At 37.9% G+C, this 20,455-nt stretch overlaps 1 protein-coding gene and 1 long non-coding RNA gene across 2 annotated transcripts; both read right to left on the reverse strand.

The window, feature by feature from the left end:
• Positions 1–658: 658 nt before the first annotated feature.
• LOC145990327 (uncharacterized) lies at positions 659–4,737 on the reverse strand. The gene is made up of 2 exons (XR_014441969.1): positions 4,590–4,737; positions 659–786 (listed from the first exon to the last, which is right to left on the reverse strand). It is a non-coding gene; the product is annotated as an uncharacterized LOC145990327 (long non-coding RNA).
• A 1-nt stretch (position 4,738) lies between these two features.
• Positions 4,739–16,131, reverse strand: LOC145990548 (uncharacterized). The gene is made up of 5 exons (XM_083126240.1): positions 15,980–16,131; positions 10,146–10,227; positions 8,240–8,351; positions 6,012–6,101; positions 4,739–4,743 (listed from the first exon to the last, which is right to left on the reverse strand). Exons 1-5 carry the CDS (start codon positions 16,090–16,092, stop codon positions 4,739–4,741), a joined length of 402 nt encoding a protein of 133 aa, XP_082982366.1. The 5' UTR covers positions 16,093–16,131.
• Between the last annotated feature and the right edge of the window lie 4,324 nt (positions 16,132–20,455).

Genomic DNA, 20,455 nt, shown 5'->3' on the forward strand with positions numbered 1-20,455 from the left:
CGTGGGAAATAGAGAGGCATAGATAGAATGATGGATAAAAGAAAGAACAATACGAAATGAAAGAGAAACGAGACGAAGAAATAAGGAAGGGAAAAGATTAGGAAAAGGGGGAGAGCGAGAAATGAAAAAGGGAACGCAAACGAAGAAAAAGAGAAATAAAGCTACAGGGAGATTAAGATAGAAAACTTTACAAAGAGAGAAAGAAGAAGAGAAAATTCAGGAGGGAGAGAGAGAAAGAGTACAGGCAGTTTCTGAGTAAAAATGTTGCCTAAATTCGAATTTGCTACAGATTTGTTCTCATTTAAAGCGTTAGGGGAAAGAAACACATGTAAGTGAACTCGAAAAATTCCAGAAAAATGTACTTTAAATAGCAAAACTTACTCGATATGTAAATGAAAAGGTACAAAAAACATATGCAAATGGAAGTGTCAAAAGAAAGTGTGTTATAAATCCAGAATAGCATGAAATGACACCACTACCTCGCCTACGACAGAAAATTTACTTACCTGTTTCTTTTTCCCTTCTTTCTTATAATTTACTTTTATTTGAGATTGCCGCTTTAAGCAGATTTTCCCGTATATATTTTTCCCCTTGGCCCTTTATTTTTGTTAATCATGAACGAACTTTTTCCATTTCCATGACTACCAAAAATTCAATGAACAGTTGAAAGTAATTTTATTCCATTGTTATAAAAAAAATTCTTCATACGCATACATTGTTGTCATGGCTACCTTCCAAGCATCCAATACAGCAACACGAGGACATTGGAACACAGTACACACGTAACTGGAATGGAAAATCAGAAAATCGTTACGAAAAATGTGTTCAAATAACAGAAATAAACAAATAAATTTATAAACTTGCATAGAATATTAATATCAGGGTGATTTTTTTCTTTGTTGTGTAAAATTTGTAAATGAAGTATTATTTCTATGCGGTTTGTGGCAAATGAATAAGGAAGGATGGGAGATTTATTGGAGTATGTTTATCGGTTTATATGCATCCCGGGTAATATCGCCCACGCCTCAACAAAAACAGCAAATATTCACCAGCGTACCCTACAATAACATTGAAGTATTGGATTTTTGCTAACTGAATTAATGAAAATGAGTTATTTTTTTTGTATTCACTCAAACATAAATAAAACATAAAAATTATGGCACAGACATATGACATAACATCTCACCTTTAAAGAAGGTGCTGAAAGTGTCGACCTCCTTCCTGTAAACAAAGTCGAACACGCCGCTCCATGTTAAAGGCTGTCTGACATAGTGTTTCTGCGCTAATGTTCGCAATTTCAGTGATAATGTTCTGCTTCAACATTTCCAGGGATGTAGGGTTGTTTGTGTACACACGTCCCTTTAGGAAGCCCCACAGAAAGAAGTCAAGTGAAGTTAAGTCTGGAGACCTCGGAGGCCACAATCCCTTTGAAATAACCCTATTCGCAAAGAAACTTTCAATCAGTGCCATGCTGTCATGCGATGTATGGCATGTAGCACCATCCTGTTGAAAATAACCCTGTGTGAGTTCAATGTCGTCCAAACTTTCAACAAATTCCATGAATATTGCCCTGTACCGCTCTGTGTTCACTGTTTCATTGAAGAAGATTGGACCCACTATACGTGATGCTGAGACAGCGCACCATACCCCAACTTTCTGTGAGTGCAACGGAATTTCGATTACACTATGTGGATTTTCAGCTGCCCATATCCGTGTATTCTGAGAATTAACATACCCAGAGAGATGAAACCAGGCTTCATCAGTAAACCACGTTATTTTCAGAATATCAGGATTACGCACAATAAACATTAAAAACCAATTGCAGTAATCTACACGTTTAACTTTATCTGGATCCTTCAATTCTTGAACAGCTGTAATTTTGTACGCCCTTAGTTTCGTAGTTTTCGCTGCCTTTTGACATGTTGAATAGCTATAGCCGGTTTCTTGTGACAAACGACGGAGATATTTCTTGGGCGACCTCAAGAGTCTAGCACTGACATCTTCCACAACACCTTTGCGTAGCAACAACAGATTCATTTTTCCAAAAACTTTTCACGATAAACACACGTTCTTGCAAGGAGTACACCATTTTTACTGTGTGTCCTGATCACAATAACGCAACTTTTCAGCACAACAATTACGCAAAAGCACACAACTTTCCAGCACAACAATATAACAGCTCAGTTTCCTGGTTATTGTTGACAATGAGAACGGTGCTATCTACAGGAGGAAACTTAAACCTCCGCACTGCATCCAAACCCCCAGACCATATAGACACGAAAGGTACACTGGTGAATGTTTGCTGTTTTTGTTGAGGCGTGGGCGATATTACCCGGGATGCATATAAACCGGTAAACATACTCCAATAAATCTCCCATCCTTCCTTATTCATTTGCCACAAACCGCATGGAAATAATACTTCATCTACAAATTTTACACAACAAAGAAAACCACGAGTTTTAAAAAAATCACCCAATACAATCGGTTGTTATGTTTATTATTGAAGTTACATTTTTCTCTCCAAGGGATCTTCATTCTACCACAAACTTTCCTACACCTATTTTTTACGGCATTTTCCAAAGGAAAATCACTGCATCACTTCTATACACTTCTTTGAAAAAAAAAAAAAAGGCAAAGTGTTCCCCTGTGCCCCACGCCATGAAGGCGTATAGGCGGTGTGGGGGTAACGCCCCACACTTTCTTGATCTGGTCGTGAGTGGGGGTTATGTGATCAGCATCACGCCCCTGACCTCCTTTACCCCCCAGGGTTTCCCCCAGGTACCCATGTTATTCGACGCTGGGGGGGGGGGGGGGGACTGAGCCACCGCGGCCTCCACACTTCTATGAAGCATCACATAATGAGTCCATTAATGTAATTCAAGCTATTGTTACTGCGTCAACCTTTGTATCTCATACCATTCTTGTGATGTAATCCCAATTAGATGTGATAATTTCTAAATAAGAGTAAAGCGTTCCTATTGATGTCAACGTTAAATCAGTATTGCTATATGGAGCAGAATCCTGGAAAGTCAAAAACAGATTACAAGTTCGTATTAAATGTACATTGGCCAGAAGTAATCACAAATCAAGAACTTTTGACACGAGCATCAGATTAAAAATGAAATGAAAAGAAGAAAATGGAAGTGGATAGGACACACACTAAGTGGGGGGGGGGGGTGACTGCCCACCCCTCCCCACTGGGTTTGATATGTGAAGAGAATTTCTCGGTATGTAATGGATAGGATTCCCAATTTCCAAAATTCACCTGCTGTCACTCTCATCTTCGGCAAATGAAGTGATGATCGGAATATGAAAGTGGTGATAATTGAAAATGCCTAAGAATTTTCTTGGTCTGACGTCATTCTCATCTTTAGGTAAGTAAGTGATGATTGGTTTATCAACGTGGTGACTGTTGGAAAGGCTGCTAACGTTACACAGATGTTCAAGCTAAAGTGAAGATGAGGCTGTAGACCAGGTGTGATAGGCTTCTGAGCTTTCCAGAGCTTACTTCACTTTCGTAGTCAGAAAATGAAGTGAAGATCGAATTATCGACGTGGTGAGTATTGTCTTCCGAACTTTCTACAGCTAACGTCACTCTCATCTTCAGGGAATGAAGTGAAGATCTGGTTATCAACGTGGTTAGTATTTTAACTACTATCTAGAGGAAACGTTACTCTCATCTTCAGGGAATGAAGTGGAGGCACATAGTGGTTCGGATCCCACTTTAAACTGTAGTTCAAGTCCCGATTAGTCTTACAGTGGACTTAACACACCAAATCAATCAATGAATCAATCAATTCAGGGAATGAAATGAAGATCGGGTTATCAACGTGGTTCGTATTGTAAAATCTTCCGAACTCAGAGCTAATGTCACTGTCGCTTTCAATGGATGAAATGAAGATCTGGGTATCAATGTTTGGAGTACTGGAAAGTATTCCGAGCTTTCTAGAGCTAACTTCACTCTTCATCAGGGAATGAAGCTCAGAAGCCTATCATCTAGAACTCACCTGCTCAATACCCTGAAAGATTCATCATTCACCGCCATGGAAGCTTAGAGAAAATGGCTTAATGAAGCTTAAAATATGGAAACAACAGGATGAAGTTGAGGAATGTGGCTAAAAACAATTGCACTACGTTCTCATGAAGTTTAACAAGTTTTGAAGGGCAATATCGTTTTAATAAGTGAATCTGGCGACAGTGTTTCAAACCAGATTGGAATATGTTCCAAAGAAGGATTCTGCTATCAAGTAAGTACTACCGTGTGGAATTACATTTAAAATGGAGATGCAATATTTTCTGTTAGACTAGATCAAGTTCCAATCAAGAAAATAGTAGGATGAGATAAAGTTCCAAACAAGAATATGATAGAACTCTTATGTTTAAACTAAGAACAGAGTGACGGTTCCCAAAGTGGAATATAGTGCCAAATAAAGATAGTTCCAAATCGACTGGGAGAACTGTAATTGGTCCTTGAAAGATGGCTGGTGTATCTTTAATGATGGTAGTGAAAACGAAAGTGTGTTGAAATAATGGGATCTTTACCCTGTAATAGTAGTAATTACAACATAATTGAACCTCTTGTTACTTACTCACACAGCAAACACCAATGACTAATACAGGGATCGCCATGAGGTGCTCCAACTTGAGCAAGTCCAGGGTCGCCAGAAACAGAGAGGGCAGAAGGTTAGTGAGGAGGCTATAAGCTGTGAACCCTAACCAAGGAAGCAACAAAATCCGTTTACCCTGAAACGAATACAAATACTTATTAAAATCATTTCTTTTTCATTAATGAAATCACTGAAAATGCATTGTTGAAGGTCAACGGGGCCTCAATATCTGGAACCACAGGTGAGAATAATCTGAGGGGTATTATATACTATATATTGTGTTTGTTGAGCTGGTTGTTCATTTACGAGCTTCAGATTTTACCAAAACCGCTCGGAATTTCAGTTCGAATGTAAGTACTTTTGTGGTTGTACTTCGAGTCAACGTTGCAACAGGTTTTTCTTTTCATTTTTTGTCTTATCCGCGCTTAAAGGGGCAAATCTTCTGTTGCGCCAGTCTTCTGTGTAACTCTGAACACATATAAGACCACAACGTTCGAGGATTTATCAAGAATTTTCCATTTGGAGGGGCAGTGGGGCCTGAGCCCTTCCAATAACTTTTTGTTTTTATTGTATATTTGTCATCGTGATTCATGGTGGATTGCTTATTGAAATCAGTAAATAACAGATTTTAAAGAAAAATATGTAAGGATGAATTTTTGGTGTGTATTATACGTGGAAGGGAGGATTTAAGGGATTTTTTTGTGAACTTATAATTCAAGTGTTTGAGCCCACTCAATGATTTTCAAAAGTTGACACCCTTGTAGAGGGGTGTAATATTTATTTAGAAGGGTATGAATGTAAATTTGGTGTCACAATGACCATATATTGACTTTTAATTTTAAAAAATTGGGATATGTTGCAGAAAATTTGTGGAGGGGTGTTATGTAGATGTTGGTTGGGGATGTGCGAATAAATCAATGGCAACGTTAACCCTTACGCTAATGAGGATATACTGGTAAGGGTCTTATCCCATGTTGACTGAGAATTGCAAATATAGTGCTCATACACACCAAATGATGTCATACTATTTAGGTAGATAGCTGACTACACAGCTTCCATAAGTCTGGAACCATAGATATTGTTCATATATCTGTTATAGGTAAACCATGGCACTGACGAAGGAGGAGAAAATCCAAGTTATTTTGCTGGTAGGAACATTGAACACATTCTTGAACTGTGTTGTACAAAAATAAATTCCTAACATGAACTTGTTTGGTTCTTCTCCTATGGTTCAAGACTTATGGGACACCCGGTATTACATTTCCTCCTTCACAGAATGCTATGCACAAATATAAGGTTGTTTAAGTAGTTATATAACACCGTAAGGTGTACATTCTATTCTATTTATGGTGCAGTAGTCTTCCCAAAGGGAAAATTCGTTGCCAATAAGATTTATCCTCTCACTTACATAAATTGATCCCATCCACACTAACACTGACGTCATTATTGAAATAAGGATTCCGGACGGAGGCAAATGCAACCTTATGGCAATCTCTGAAATGACATACAGGATACGTTTAGTATAATTGAAATAAGTAAATACGTAGGTGTTTCATGTCTCTAAATTTAAAAGTTCAATTTCCTATAAACTTGATGAGTTTGGTGGCCAATCCAGATGTTCAAGTGGGATATAGTTCGCTAACATTCTTGAGAAAATGTAACATGAAATTGTAAAGGGAATTATTTTACTTTTGTTCAAAATAGTTTTAATACAACTTCTGTGAAATAATGGAGGCGGAAGATATAACGATTACTTAAATGTAAAGTAAGTATGTACATGTTCCAAAAATAAATGATGGACATAAAGCGGCTTAAAAGCTGTAAGGTCCAATATAAGAGATTGATTGATTCTTCTCTCTAAAGTAAGCTTTATAAATTTACTTGTCAATTTCTCAAATTTGCTCAATTCAATTAACTTGCAGTAATAAGTACAAAAATGAATAATACCAATAGATTAAATAACTTTAAAAAGGTCACATTTACTAACAATTTGAACATAGAGTGAAAGCATCGGAAAAGGATACAGAAAAGATAAACTTATGGTGTGTCGAATACAAATTGTGCAGAAAAGTAAATAACGTTTGGTTTTATGAATTAATGTACATAAAGTTTTGCTTAAATGCTTGCATCTGTAGACATAGGCCTAATGTAAAAATATTTAGGGCTACACACACAAAAAAATTGTTATTTTTTGTAATGAGTAAAATTTCGAGAATAAGTTGATCAAATTGTTGCAAGTGTCTTGTCATACCATACGTTGATCTGTGATCATAAACTAAGCTGATATATTTTAGGTCACATTTTCACGAGCAACTTTTTAATCATAATAATATCCACTGTAACAACTTACAACTGTGTGCATATTAACTTTATAAACTTAATTTTTTATTTCGCCATATTATTATTATTATATTAATTTTTCCAGATAACCTATGTTCAACAATTTTCATGTAAACCTATTTTGCTTTGATATATATTTTTGTTTTTGTATTCAAGCTAGATCTATTAAGCTTACATGTAATCCTTTTCATATTTTTTCAATGTATGCGCTTTATTCCATCTTTGCATTGTAATAACAATCCTTGATGCCGAAACACGCCCTGTTATTATTATTATTAATCTAGAATAATATTGTGTTTAGGACTGCACACGCTTATGAAGAAGAGCGTTTACAGAAGCTAAAGATGGTTGGAATGTTAATACGCTTACCATACGTCTGGGATTAGCCCAGACAGTCTTGGTTTTTTAGTGCTTTCCAGGGTGATGTCCGGGATTGCAAAATGTCCGGGGTTTTGAGAATCTCAACATGAAAATAGCTACCGGTATAGAATATTTACGACCAAAATTTATGACCGGCAAGGATCGATCGATTATAAGGATCGATTATCCCTTTTCTGATTTACAACAGAGTGCACAAGTTATTAATGCAATTGTAAAAGATGCTGTAAATATTGATGACCTATTTGATTAACGTACATTGTTGAACAAGGTAATTCAAAACCAAAAGGTAGGTTGTGGTTCAAGTTCTGAAAAAGTAGCAGATACTATTGAAGAGAAGTGGCAAGCAATTTTAAGGTGTTTCAAAAGACTGATAAATAATGTACCAATATTTCTAAAATGGTCGAGTTTGCTATGTTTTTGCCTGGAACATCTGCTCCAGTTGAGAAAGTATTTTCAATTATGGTGAATATTTGGTCTGCAGAAAGCGGTAGATTCTAGTATCTACAGTTAAATATCTGCTGAATGTTCAAATTAATTCAGAACTTTCATGTTGTGAATTTTATGATGTTATTAAAACAAACAAGCCATTTCTGAGAAAGTCATGTCTAGTGAAAAGTACAACTGAGTCAACGAACAGAGAATGCTACCTAGAACAGAGAGACTTCCTAAACATCAGAAAATATATTATTCAATTAAAGATTTGAAAATTAATTGATTGATTTTATAAAATAATGTTAATATTTTTTTCTTGTACAATTTATAGTTTAATGTTCCAATAAAATGTTAAGGCTTCAACTGAAATTCAGCAGTAATGAGTTGATGGCGAATATGTCCTGGGTTGGACCCAAAAAAATATGGTAAGCCTATTAATACGTGTGTTGTGAAATGTCAGCTTACATATTGTTCTGTACCTGGTTTATCGTCCGTTTTCTCATCCAAGTAGTGCACACTGGTGATGGTGCCTTGAGGACTGATTCCAATCTTCATAACCTTGAAAGCCAATATGCTCAATGAACTGCAGAGCTGCGACAAAGAAACAGAACAAAACTTGTAATCGGTTGGTCCTTTGGGTTGAACACTGCGAGCATATACGTGAAAGAAAACATGAAACTGCGAGGATTCCATTTGGAAATTTACATGTAATGTATACGATATATAGTGCAAGTACGTATAATGTCGGTATAAAGAAATGTGTTTCCCATATCTGCGGACGAATATCTAGACTACCAGTGGACGAGTTCTTTAAATCCTAACGAAACGCACGAATCATAAGAGAACACCTGACTACACGAACCTCGTGAAACCAGTTATTTTAGCGACTTGACGAATAAACCAAACTTTTTATGCTCCCTTTGTGTTTCAAGAATTCTCCGCGGCACCTAAGTCAGAATATAGGCCTATCTAACACTTGCAACATTCAGTTAGTGTGGTTAAGCACATATTTGGATTAATGCGATGGTTCGATTCTAAAACCATGCGCAGACTAAGAAGCAAGTGTAATTTCTGTGAAAAGCTAGCGTTCAGAAGGAGATCAGCCCTTTCGGTGGGAATAAACTCTATTGAAGGCATTCTTGCTCATTTTAATCACACATTAAGAGCAGTTCAGCTAGGTCACATTCATCTTGTGAATGTTGCTTAATATCGCTTCCTGTTTTATGTACGAGTATATTGTATTTTCCGAACAAGGGTTTTTTGAAGTCTTCATGCATGCTCGTTGTCTGTAAGTAGCAGACGATTTTCACGTAAAAACGAGGCTCACAGTTTGTCAGAACAAACATCACTCATTGCACGGAAATGGACATTAGGAATACCATAACGAACTTCACAATCTTCACGTGAGAACTTAAGGAAAGAGCAGTTTCAACTAGTGCTACTTTCGGAAAGCGTCCAGTGTTTATATCCTAGAATATATGGTCCTAAAATGATACAATGCTTGCCAAGACAGTCGAAGGAAGTCTTTCACTGCATTAAATGGCACCAGTCAGAAACTTTGAATTATGTCAGAGAATTTCTTAAAATATCTACTTTACTTTGATTTGGATATTTGAACAATAATAAACTCTTTCCTGCAAGTCAGTTCTTAACATTTAGCTCAGTAGGTGATACTTCTTTCTACAAAAAATAAAAATTTGAAATCTCTTTCGACTTTAAAGTTAATGCTAATAAATTTAGAGTCGCACAGCTTTTGAACCTCTTCGAATATTAAAATGTAAGAAGGAACAATTTTGATTAGATTAGTTGTTTAAAATTATAAGGGTATATTAAATTGGACCACTATTATGTCCTACATCTTCAATTATTTTGAAAACGTGAAGAAGTGAATTGTAGAAGTATTCCCTTGAGTTACCTCGTTCAGATTTTGTATGATATGTGAATTGAATGTAGTAAATGCGTATTATAATCTCTGAAGTTGACGAAAAGTCATATTTCGTTAGGATATTGACGCTAAAGTTAATCTTAATTAGAGATGGTACCGAGAAGATACAAGTCTCGATTTTCTCGCAGTTTTGTCTCGAACTTTGAGGCGAGCACGAGACCGAGACTTAGTATCCGAGATTCCTGGTTTCGATGAGACTTCTTAAAATATCCCAGGCGGATATCTACCTCATTAATAATAAATCCATGAAACCATGTCTTGGAAGCAGCGGCGCTAGTGTCGCCAGGTTGAGACAGGAGAAGCCTGCGTTCGCATATTTTCAGAGGTTTCAGAAACCTTGGTGCTATTCGCCATTCAAATTATCCGATAACTTTTAAATGCGAATCTGAATACTACATAACTGTAACATTACATGTGTGAACTATGGTAGGTATACTTACCAGGCAGACAAAGCACAAGAGAAACGTTGCATGGCGTTTCAGCCTAGGAGGTGGGGGCGGAGGGGGTGGAGGCTCGGTGACACTGAAAATATTCAAAACATGACATAAAGATCCTGATAATTGAAACTTATTGTGAAGCTGACAAAACTTTGCCTAAAAAGTTGAAATTGGGTACACGGGGAACTGATGTTGTTGCCACCACTGCTTCACGTATATAAATCCGGGCCTGTTCATTGCTCTCCTGCTGCTCAAAGCTTTCAGACTCTGATGGCCTACTTTGAATCCTCTCGGTTGATTGATTGATTTGCTTTTTTTTTACTTTGCTTCTTGTGCCACTTTTGGCTAATTTGCGAAGATGGGGATGAATGATGACATGATGAAATTGATGAATGGACACTCACAAACCATACCCAGGCCGGGATTCGAACCCGGGACTACTGTGCTAACCACTCCGCCACGGGGGCCTCTCGGGTATGAGACTGAAATCAAAGGAAATGTGGAAGTTTCCGCCTAGGAATATTTTTTCATTCAAGGGCCCTCCCGGTGGCGCAGTGGTAGCGTCGTCGCCTTGTAATCAAGGGGTCCCCGGTTCGATACCTGGTGGAGGCACATAGTGGTTCGGATCCCACTTTGAACTGCAGGTCCGGTCCCGATTAGCCTTTCTGTGCATAAAGTGGATTTAAAACACCAAATCAAACAAACTTTCATTCAAAATTTGTTTTGAGAGTTAAGATCCTCTAATCGGGATTGGATAAGCTTGCTAATGAATATGTGCTGTTGAAGAGGGTCGATCAGAGACCACGAGCCCACTTGACATGGAATGACCCATTCGTTAAAACAGAGAATAAACATTCTGATGGGAAATGTGTAATTCTTATGCATCCCCCTCCTCTATCTACATTGAATTACATAGTATTTGCAATAAACAACTAACAAGAATACATATAATAATTTAACCAGACTAATAGCCGACCTCCATGGCGTAATGGTTAGCACAGCACGCTACGACACCAGCTGTTCCGGGCAGGCCAGTAGCAAGAATTTTATTTCGGGGGGGCTAATCCCTTATCAGCACGGGCGTCGCCAGAAAAATTTGTAGAGAGGGTCAGGCCAAAGATAAAACTTGATTAGCACAAATAATAATAATAATTATTATTTTATAAGTTATTAAAATATACCAATTTCAATCCAATTGTATTGTAATTATTACATAAATGAAGATAATTTGCTACTCGATCCACCATATCAGTGAATAACTAACACAATTGCTGTTCATTATTTTTCTTATATTTTGTACAGTTAGTGTACTGAAAATCATAGTTATTGTATTTTGTTATTAACTTTTACACAATCGTTAAAAAAAAGAGGCTATAACAGTTATTGGTAAATTTTACTCATAAAGTTTATATTCTGTGACCTCTCACAAAGAAAACTATAAGTTTTGGAAGCTGTGGATTCATTTACTCTTTGGATTAAATGGTAGAATATAAAAATATGGCCTGGTTCCTCTATTATACACTAAACTTTTTTCGATGTAATGCAGATTTTACTGTGGTTATAACTGGCTTTCTGTTATTAACAATAAAAATAATATTTAAATGAGATATTTCTAGGATTTTGTGATAGGGCTTCAACCCCCTTAGCCCTCCCTGTGGCTACGTGATTGGTCCCAGGTTCAATCCTGCTGGGCATGGATGTTCTCTTCAACTTCATCATTCATCCTGATCTTCGCGACTGGCCAAAATTGGCAGAAAGGAGAAGTGAAATAATCCAAAGCAATCAATCCATTAACAAAACTTACAGATATGTTTAAAATCAAAACAACAAACCTAATAGGAGTCGAATTCATAATACACATAATATCGAAAACGCTAATTATATGAAATTGTTTATCCTTGGTAACTGGCGCGTATTGTTGTATGATACGTCACACCTTGTAAGAAATATCTGATACAACAATGGCACTCGCCTATCATCGTCTGTGTACCTAAACATGCATAGGTCTAACAAACTATCCCACAAGAGAGGAATGCGCAAGTATTATCAAGCAAACTGTCCTTCACCCTGTTCAAGGTTTTTACTCAGGGGGGGCAGAGTCACAGAAACGTATTATTATTATTGCTTTTATTACTGCTATTATTATTAATTTCTTTATTGCTGTTATTAATTATTATTATACTACTATTATTACTACTCAACTTTAGATAAATTTTGGGGGCAAGGTTAGCTTAAACAATATATATATATAGTACAAGGTGGTTATAATTAAAGTGACGGTGTTCAGAGTGGTACAGCACGGGCTGTAATGAGAGTAGCAGTCTGAAACTTCGTAGATATGCTAATGAAGCAATGCGCTCGCGAATTATGCAAAAAAAAAAAAAAAAAAAAAATAGTTCCAATTCTCGCCACCAGGGTAAAAAATGGCGCTGTAAGCAGTCAAAACTTGGTATAGTTACAGGAAAAACACTATAAATCGCAGAAAACAATACTCTTTGTAATAAAATATCGCTACAATTTCACTATTCGAATTACATGAACATTACTAAAGGAAAAAGCAACAAGCGTCACCAACAACAACCAGGGAGCTCACACAATGGTTAGGCAATTTCATCGACTTTGACGTCAGAGTTATGGAAATTTCCACATTTTGACTGCTTACAGCGCCGTTTTTTACCCTGGTGGCGAGAATTGGAACTATTTTTTTTTTTTTTTTTTTTTTTTGCATAATTCGCGAGCGCATTGCTTCATTATCATATCTACGAAGTTTCAGACTGCTACTCTCATTACAGCCCGTGCTGTACCACTCTGAACACCGTCACTTTAATTATAACCACCTGGTATATATATAGTATTTACATTTATATACACAGTATAATTTCTCCCTCTGCTTGAATTTTGGAGGGTAGAAAGTGCCTTGACCCCCCAAAGTCGGCGCCATACTACTTCTACTACTTCTTATGTTTTTTTTAAATTACATACATTTGTAATTCCCATATTCTGTATAGCTATGTACAATGTGCAGAACTGTGTACTTAACATTAATTCATGTAGGACAAAAAGCTGTTTTTTATAGTTAGATAATGGGCTGTAAGCTTAAATGTAAACCTATTATTAATAATAATAATATTAGTAGATGTAACTTACGGCCTGTAAGTCACAGAAAACAATACTTTTTTGTTATGAAATATCGCTACAATTTCACCAATCGAATTATATTAACTCTTTCCAGAAATCCCAGTGGGGGCAAGTCCCCTCCTCACCCCCTCCCGGGCGCCCATGGCCCTGTTTATTCTCATTATTTCACACAACAAGGGTTTCAAGAATTGAAACAAAGCGCCAAGCAAGCTGCTCACAACCTGTACACCGGCATACGTAAGCATCAATATCTTAAAAGTACACTCGCCGGCAATAAAAAACGAACACCTAATTCCTGACATACTCAAATACTCTATTCCCTATTCCCTGAAAGGTGTTTTACCTTTACCTACCTCTGCGACGATATGTGGATGTTAATAGCAAATGTTCAATGGTAATGTACAGTGGGATCCATGAGTATTACCGTGCAAATTGTCCATCACCATGTTCGTGCACTTTATTTGACGCAATAACACATATAAATCCATCTCTTAAAAACACATAGGATGTAAGAGAATAATTAATGAAAATAGTCATGGACAATTTGCACGGTAATTCTCATGGATCCCACTGTGCCACAGCCGTAGAGTTAGGCAACAGACATAAAGGCTTGCACGATTGCGAGTATTTCAGGATCTAGATGTCTCATTTATATTGCCGGTGACCGTACGTGGGATCTGAACCACCATGTGCCTTCATCTGGTATCCAACCCGGGATCTCTTGATTACCAGACTGCGACGCTACAACAACTCCATTGGAATGCCCACAACAGGGAGGATGCAAGAGAAGGATTAATGTGGACAATTTGCCGAGCGATACTTGTGCATCGCTCACAGTGGAACCTTCATAACTCGAACCTGAGAGGAACAAGAAGATATTCGAGGCATCAAGGATTTCGTCTTATCAAGATTCGAGTCATTGAGGGCCAAAATGGCCGACTTCGAGTTATAGAGGTCTAAACACATTAACAATGATGGTTACATACACGGCAGGGTGGGGGAGTTCAAGTCCCGACACGATTGTCGATCACCTGTCATTGTACGTACGCACCCTACACTTCGACTTATTGAGATCCGTGCGACTAAAACTTCGAGTTATGGAGGTGATTAGAATTTAACTTCTACTCATAGAGGTTTTTCATAGTCTATCTTCGAGTTATTGAGCTCGAACGCCATCACATAAACTGTACAGAAATTCGTCTTATCAAGGTTTTATTCGAGTTGTTGGGGTAAAATTAGGGTACTACTTTACTATAGGGGTGACACCTATATATCATTTCTTTCGCACTTTTTTACATTGCTAACGTACTGTTCTGGAATGCGGAACATTTCTTTAGGTGAAATAATGAATTTCTAACGAAAATAATGTATATTTCTTACATTTACGAGTACTTACTGTTACTCGTTATTTAGATTCTGTAACACACATTATGGCGATAGCGTACTGGTTCATCGCGCGTTGTGCGAGTGTTTTGTCGATTTATGCAGTGTTGCAACCTTGTTCACCGGAAAATACCTACTTTCGTGCCCGGATTTGAAATTATGCTAATGCCTCGCAAACCATTGACGTTAGCCTCACAAACCATTGACGTTAGCCCCACAAACTATTTTCCGTAAGGTTAGGTTAGGTTAGGTTAGGCAAGCATAGTTAAAAAAAAAATTAAAAATACTGGACACATCATGTTTTAGTGAAAACACGGCGAGTTTGAAACACTGACTACGGGGTTTACGTCATCTATCACACGGAACATTGTGTTCTCGTGCAGAAAGCAAATGACGGTAGCATGAACAGCGTGTCGGACAGAGATTTTCGCAGAAAACAACATGCATTCGCATTAAAATGGATCAAAACTACATTCACGAACTTCCACAACGCTACAGAAAATGATTTGCGTAAGTACTTTCTCTCCTCTAAAAAGTAAGAAATCCGTCACCTCTATAGTAAAGTGTTACCAAAATTAGTATTGAGTGTTATGGACAATTCAAGGGGATTACAAACAAATTCGGCTTATCAAGGAATTTGAGATGTTGAGGTTCGAGTTATCAACGTTGCGCAGTATTACGTACATTCTCAGTGGCTCCGAATTGGACACAGCCGTCTCTCACATCGTCATTTGCTGCAAGTACCCTCCGTTATGCCGTACTTGCAACTCACACATTCTTCTTGAATGTGCCGATTTCAATACCCGCAGGTAGGGTTTCGCCTTTCCCAACGATTTGTCATCTATGTTGGGAGACGATGACTGTTTTAGCCCATGGTTTTAGCTTTTTGAGAAGAGCAGGCGTCTTCCACTGTTTCTGAGCTGTTTACACCCCTTGTTTTTAATTTTGAGATAAGGGTTTTAGATAAGGGGATCTTCTACTCACGTACACATATACTGAAGGGTGCAAAACGAACTAAAGTGTCAGCGCACCCAAAAAATTTGAATCAATCAGAAGGGGAGTGAATTTTAGTTCTCCGGTTGGGAATGATTATAGAAATTTGGTGGTATTTTAGTTGGGAGTATATTTTAGGGCGAGGTCCTTGGTTTGAAAAATGAAACCTCGCTTCCCCGGGATTTCACACCCCATCTGGGCATGCTAAAGACCGCCGCTGGCCTCACGATACCTGGTACGCCGAGCCACGAGCAAACGGTTGTGCGAGGAATCACCCTCCCTGTATATAAATAATACGGTTTTTCAGATATAGGATAAACAACCTGTCCGGGTCCAAAACCTCCTCCTTAGGGCGTCTCTGTCTCCAAAATCCAGAGATGCATGAATAGACCCATGTCGCAAACGACACCACGTACTGGCAGATCGGGGACCACATGCTAATACAAATTTAGATTCCTTGCACTGATTAGCTGGCGTGTTCTCAACCCAAATATCAGTCACTAGGCAACAAACAATGCATCTTTGAAATGCATCATTTATTGTTACTTAGTGGAAATTTAGCCATGATTAGGGCTCGGATAATTATGCATTTTGCATATGCAAATGCATATTTAAGGATTTTTAACTAAAACTGCATATTTGTATAAAAAAAGTTGATGTTGTGCATATTTTTGTACTCACATCCGAGCATATACTGTATTTATTTTTCTTCTCCTCGCTTCGCTTCTCTTTTCTTCACTTTTTCTCTTTCGTCTTTCCTTTTTCCTGGATTGTATGAAATGTGGCAAGTACGTCATTCTCACCTCAACAAACGACTAAGCTGGCAACGCCGCTTACAAATTTCATGTAGGTTAATTCCTGCGAGCGAAACCCGATATGTTTAGCTCTTGATCTGTAATGTATTGTGTTTCATTTAACGCAGAATCATATTAATTAAAAATAAAATCTGTGTAGCGAATGAGCATTCAGAATAATGCATATTCATTGCCTGGCATGTAATCTTTCATAGTTTGCAATATATAAATTATGCATTTATCAATTAAACGTGTTTTTAAAGTGCATATTTAAGTGCATATTTTACACTTTTTAGTGCATATTTTTCGTTTTTTTTAGTGCATAACTATCCGTGCCCTAGTCATGATCTGAAATATGTTTTCTCTCTCTTTCTTAAGTGCTTAACACCACATTGGTTCAACTTCCAATGGAAAATATAACGTGACACATGAGAAAATAAGATATAGAACATATTACTAAATATATTAATATTCTCACACCGACCTCCGTGGCGGAATGGTTAGCGCAATGCGCTACGACGCCAGGGGTTCTGCGTTCGAATCCCGGTCTGTATATGGGTGTTCCTTCACAAATTTCGTCATCCTCATCTTTGCGATTATCTAAAAGTGGTAGAAAGGAGAAGTAAGGTAAACCAAATTAGTCATTAACATTTCCACATTTTAGGCACAATTCTCATTAGAGGTAGGGAGCATCAGAGAAATAAGGGGATAGATAGATAGGGAAGCAGAGGAAGAAAGAGAGAATGGAAGAAAAAATATGAGGAAACATAAAGAAAGACAGAGCATCAGAGCAGGAAAGAAAGAGAAAAATGGATAGGAAGGAAGGAAGAGACGAAAGAGAGAACGTAGAGAAGATAAGGGAACATAGAATGAGGTATAGGGAAAGAGAGCAAGAAAGAAATGGAGAGGAAAGCAAAGGAACAAAGAGAGAATGGAGAGCAAAGGAACAAAGAGAGAATATAGGGAAGATAAGAGAACATAGAATGAGGGATAGGAAAAGATAGCAAGAAAGAAAGGGAGAGGAAAGCAAAGGAACAAAGAGAGAATGAAGAGAAGATAGAGTCTATTTGACTCTAAACGTACCCTTACACCTTCCACGAACTTTCCCCCCTCAGATAGAAAATTCTAGATAAGCTCTTGGTTTTGGCATTTTTTTTATATATTAAAAGCAGATCCTTGGTATTCTTGAATAGTTGGTTCTACGTCTACATCTATGAACATTTAACACTATTTAAAATAATTAGTGATAACCCTAGTATCTGTTCTTGCACAATCTTCTCCTAATTGCGTAGAAATGTAATCTTGCTGATGACATCACGTGGAATCTTACAGTCTGAAATATTTTCATTCGATTGGCTGAGACTGCAGTCACTCTGTGCACTCTCTAAATAGAACTTCTTTCCCGTACTTAAATTTAGTAAAATTGAAGTACACTAGATCTACCTAATTGCCTATAATTGAGAACTAAAAGTGGTAAACGTTGTAAGTGCCAAAAGCGAAAGTGTTGGGAAATCGCATCGTTTCGCACATCAGCCCGTAAGAAGATTCACACTAGTGACCTCTTTACACGCCCTTTGAATTACTTAGAGGGCTACCAGCCACTTTTCACGTTTACCACATTATAAAGCATGGAACATTACACAGTTCAACGTGGAAAACGGTGCTTGAATTATTTTGGCACTTACGCGTTTACCAATTTTAGTCTTCAATTCAGTAAGATCAAGTTAGTTATTGTGAAGTCTATTTTATTATTTTGCATATTTCCTAAGTCTCACACATATATATAGGCATGAGTAACGGCAATGGAGGATGTGGGGATTGGATTGCTCCTGTTGCCAATCGACCTATCCTAGCAGACAATATTTTGTTATTTAGGTCCACTTCATGCACTGAAAGCCTAATGGAGGCTGGAGCTACTGTTTAAAATGGGATCCGAAGCAATATTTGCCTACAGCGGGTATCGAGCCCGAGACCCCTTGATTATATGGCAACGACGTTACCACTATGCCATCAGGAGACCCCGCAGCAGACACTACAATAATCATATTTAAAGTAACTATATTACAATGTACAATATTTGCTTGCAATATTTAAGGCGAACTTCCCTTTCACAAAATACAGTATATCTCCCCTGTTCTCCACTATTTTCTTCTTGGGTCTAACAGTCACTATGACAGGAACATGGGCGAGGCACTTACAAACAGTGAGGGGGAAGGCGCGAGCTGTAACTGCACAATAATGGGAATAAGAGGGAAACTACAAAACTATGAAATGAGCTTTGTCCAAAAGCTATATCGAGCCCTATTAATGGCTTCCGTTGGGTGCGGGTGCGAAATCTGGGGGGCAAGTGGGGAAAACATAATCAACCAAATACAGTGTAGCTACTTTAAAAAAGCCCTGCATGTCGCCAGGGGCACCGCAAACAGCGGGGTGCAACGGGAACTCGGGCTAGCGAAGGAGAGCACCAGGCTAATGTGGAGAAGGGTTAAATATTGGGAGACACTATCAAAGGGAAGGCTCTCATACAACAAGTAAGGGGAGGGGAAATGGGCTCGTGTGCAAAAGAAGTTAAAGGTAAACTGTTCGAGATCGGGTTGGGATGGGTATGGGAAGAAGAGCACGAAGACCAAGGAACACTTGAACTCGTTAAACAGGGACTAGAAGATATAAATCGGAAAGAATTAATGATGGAAACTGCAACTAAAATATCACTAGACCTCCAGACAAGGGACATAAGGGAATGGGGACAAGCAAATTATATGAATAAAGTAAGCAAGAGAGGGATTAGTATGGCTGAGACTTGGGGTGGAGACACAGTGCGCTGAAAAGAGAAGGAGGTACATATGAATGTATAATACGTATAGAGAATGACGGGACGGATCATCTGTTTGCGTGCCCGGGAACGCGCGCCCTGCAGGACAAATGACTGGAGGGTGTGGGAAAAGAAGAAGCACTCAAATTAGTTGTGGAACAGAGTTCAGCTAGTGTTGAAAAGTTGGAGAAAGTGGGAGTGTTTTTGGTGAAAGCGAAGGAAAAGAGAAGTGAGGAGAGAAAGAAGGAAGAACGGGTGGAGTGAATGAGCTGTTACGGGAGTGGAAAGAATATATACATAGGTGACAAACCAAGAGACAGCATAAAAGATAAACTAAATGCAAAATATATACAGGCTAAGTATAAAGTCTTTCCCTGATTACAAAGTTTTATTGCTAAAGAACTATGCTAGATACACATATGCGGTTTGTTGGAAATGGTAGCTTAACTCATAAAGTTTTTTTTTTTTTATCAGTACACTTCGACATGTGCTTCCTATGTTGCCCTTAGAACGTCTAGGCGATACTTAATTTCTCTCAATGTCTTTGTCTTGCCAACATCTCTTCCGTCACCGGCTCTATAGCATCCCGTATTCGTGTCTGAAGAGTTTGCATATCAGGAACTGGTGAACTAAACACTGTGTCCATAACGTAACCCCTAAAAAATGTCAAGAGGGGTTATATCCGGCGAACGCGGTGGCCATGATATGGGAATCAGAATAAGAATCAGACAAAACAAAGAATTGAAAAAAAGTATTGATGTATTGTACTACTTATTGCCATAGGTTATATTTGCCTATCTACCGTGGAAGTTGAGAGATAAATATTCATAATGAGGGAAAGACTTTATGCTCACCCTGTATATATGTATTGTAGAAGAAAAATCAAAAGGGAGGTATTGCGTACAGCTTATGGCTCGCACATGAAAGAATAAATCTAATCTAATCACTACTTCCTTGCGGTAAATACAGGTTGTCACCATACACCTCTAACAATCTTTCATCAGAATAAACAACTTTTCTTAATACAGCTTTGTTCTTTGAACACTCGTTTCATTGCTAAGTATCATTGGATAGCGGCAATTTTTATCCTATATATGCTTAACCAACGGTACACGATTACTACTACCACCTGTCGGACAACGAAGGAACTATTAACACGCTATGGACACACCGTGTGACTAATCAAGATAAAC

This window comes from Lepisma saccharinum, chromosome 7 (assembly GCF_977018435.1).
Source record: "Lepisma saccharinum chromosome 7, izLepSacc3.1, whole genome shotgun sequence".
Taxonomy (NCBI): domain Eukaryota; kingdom Metazoa; phylum Arthropoda; class Insecta; order Zygentoma; family Lepismatidae; genus Lepisma; species Lepisma saccharinum.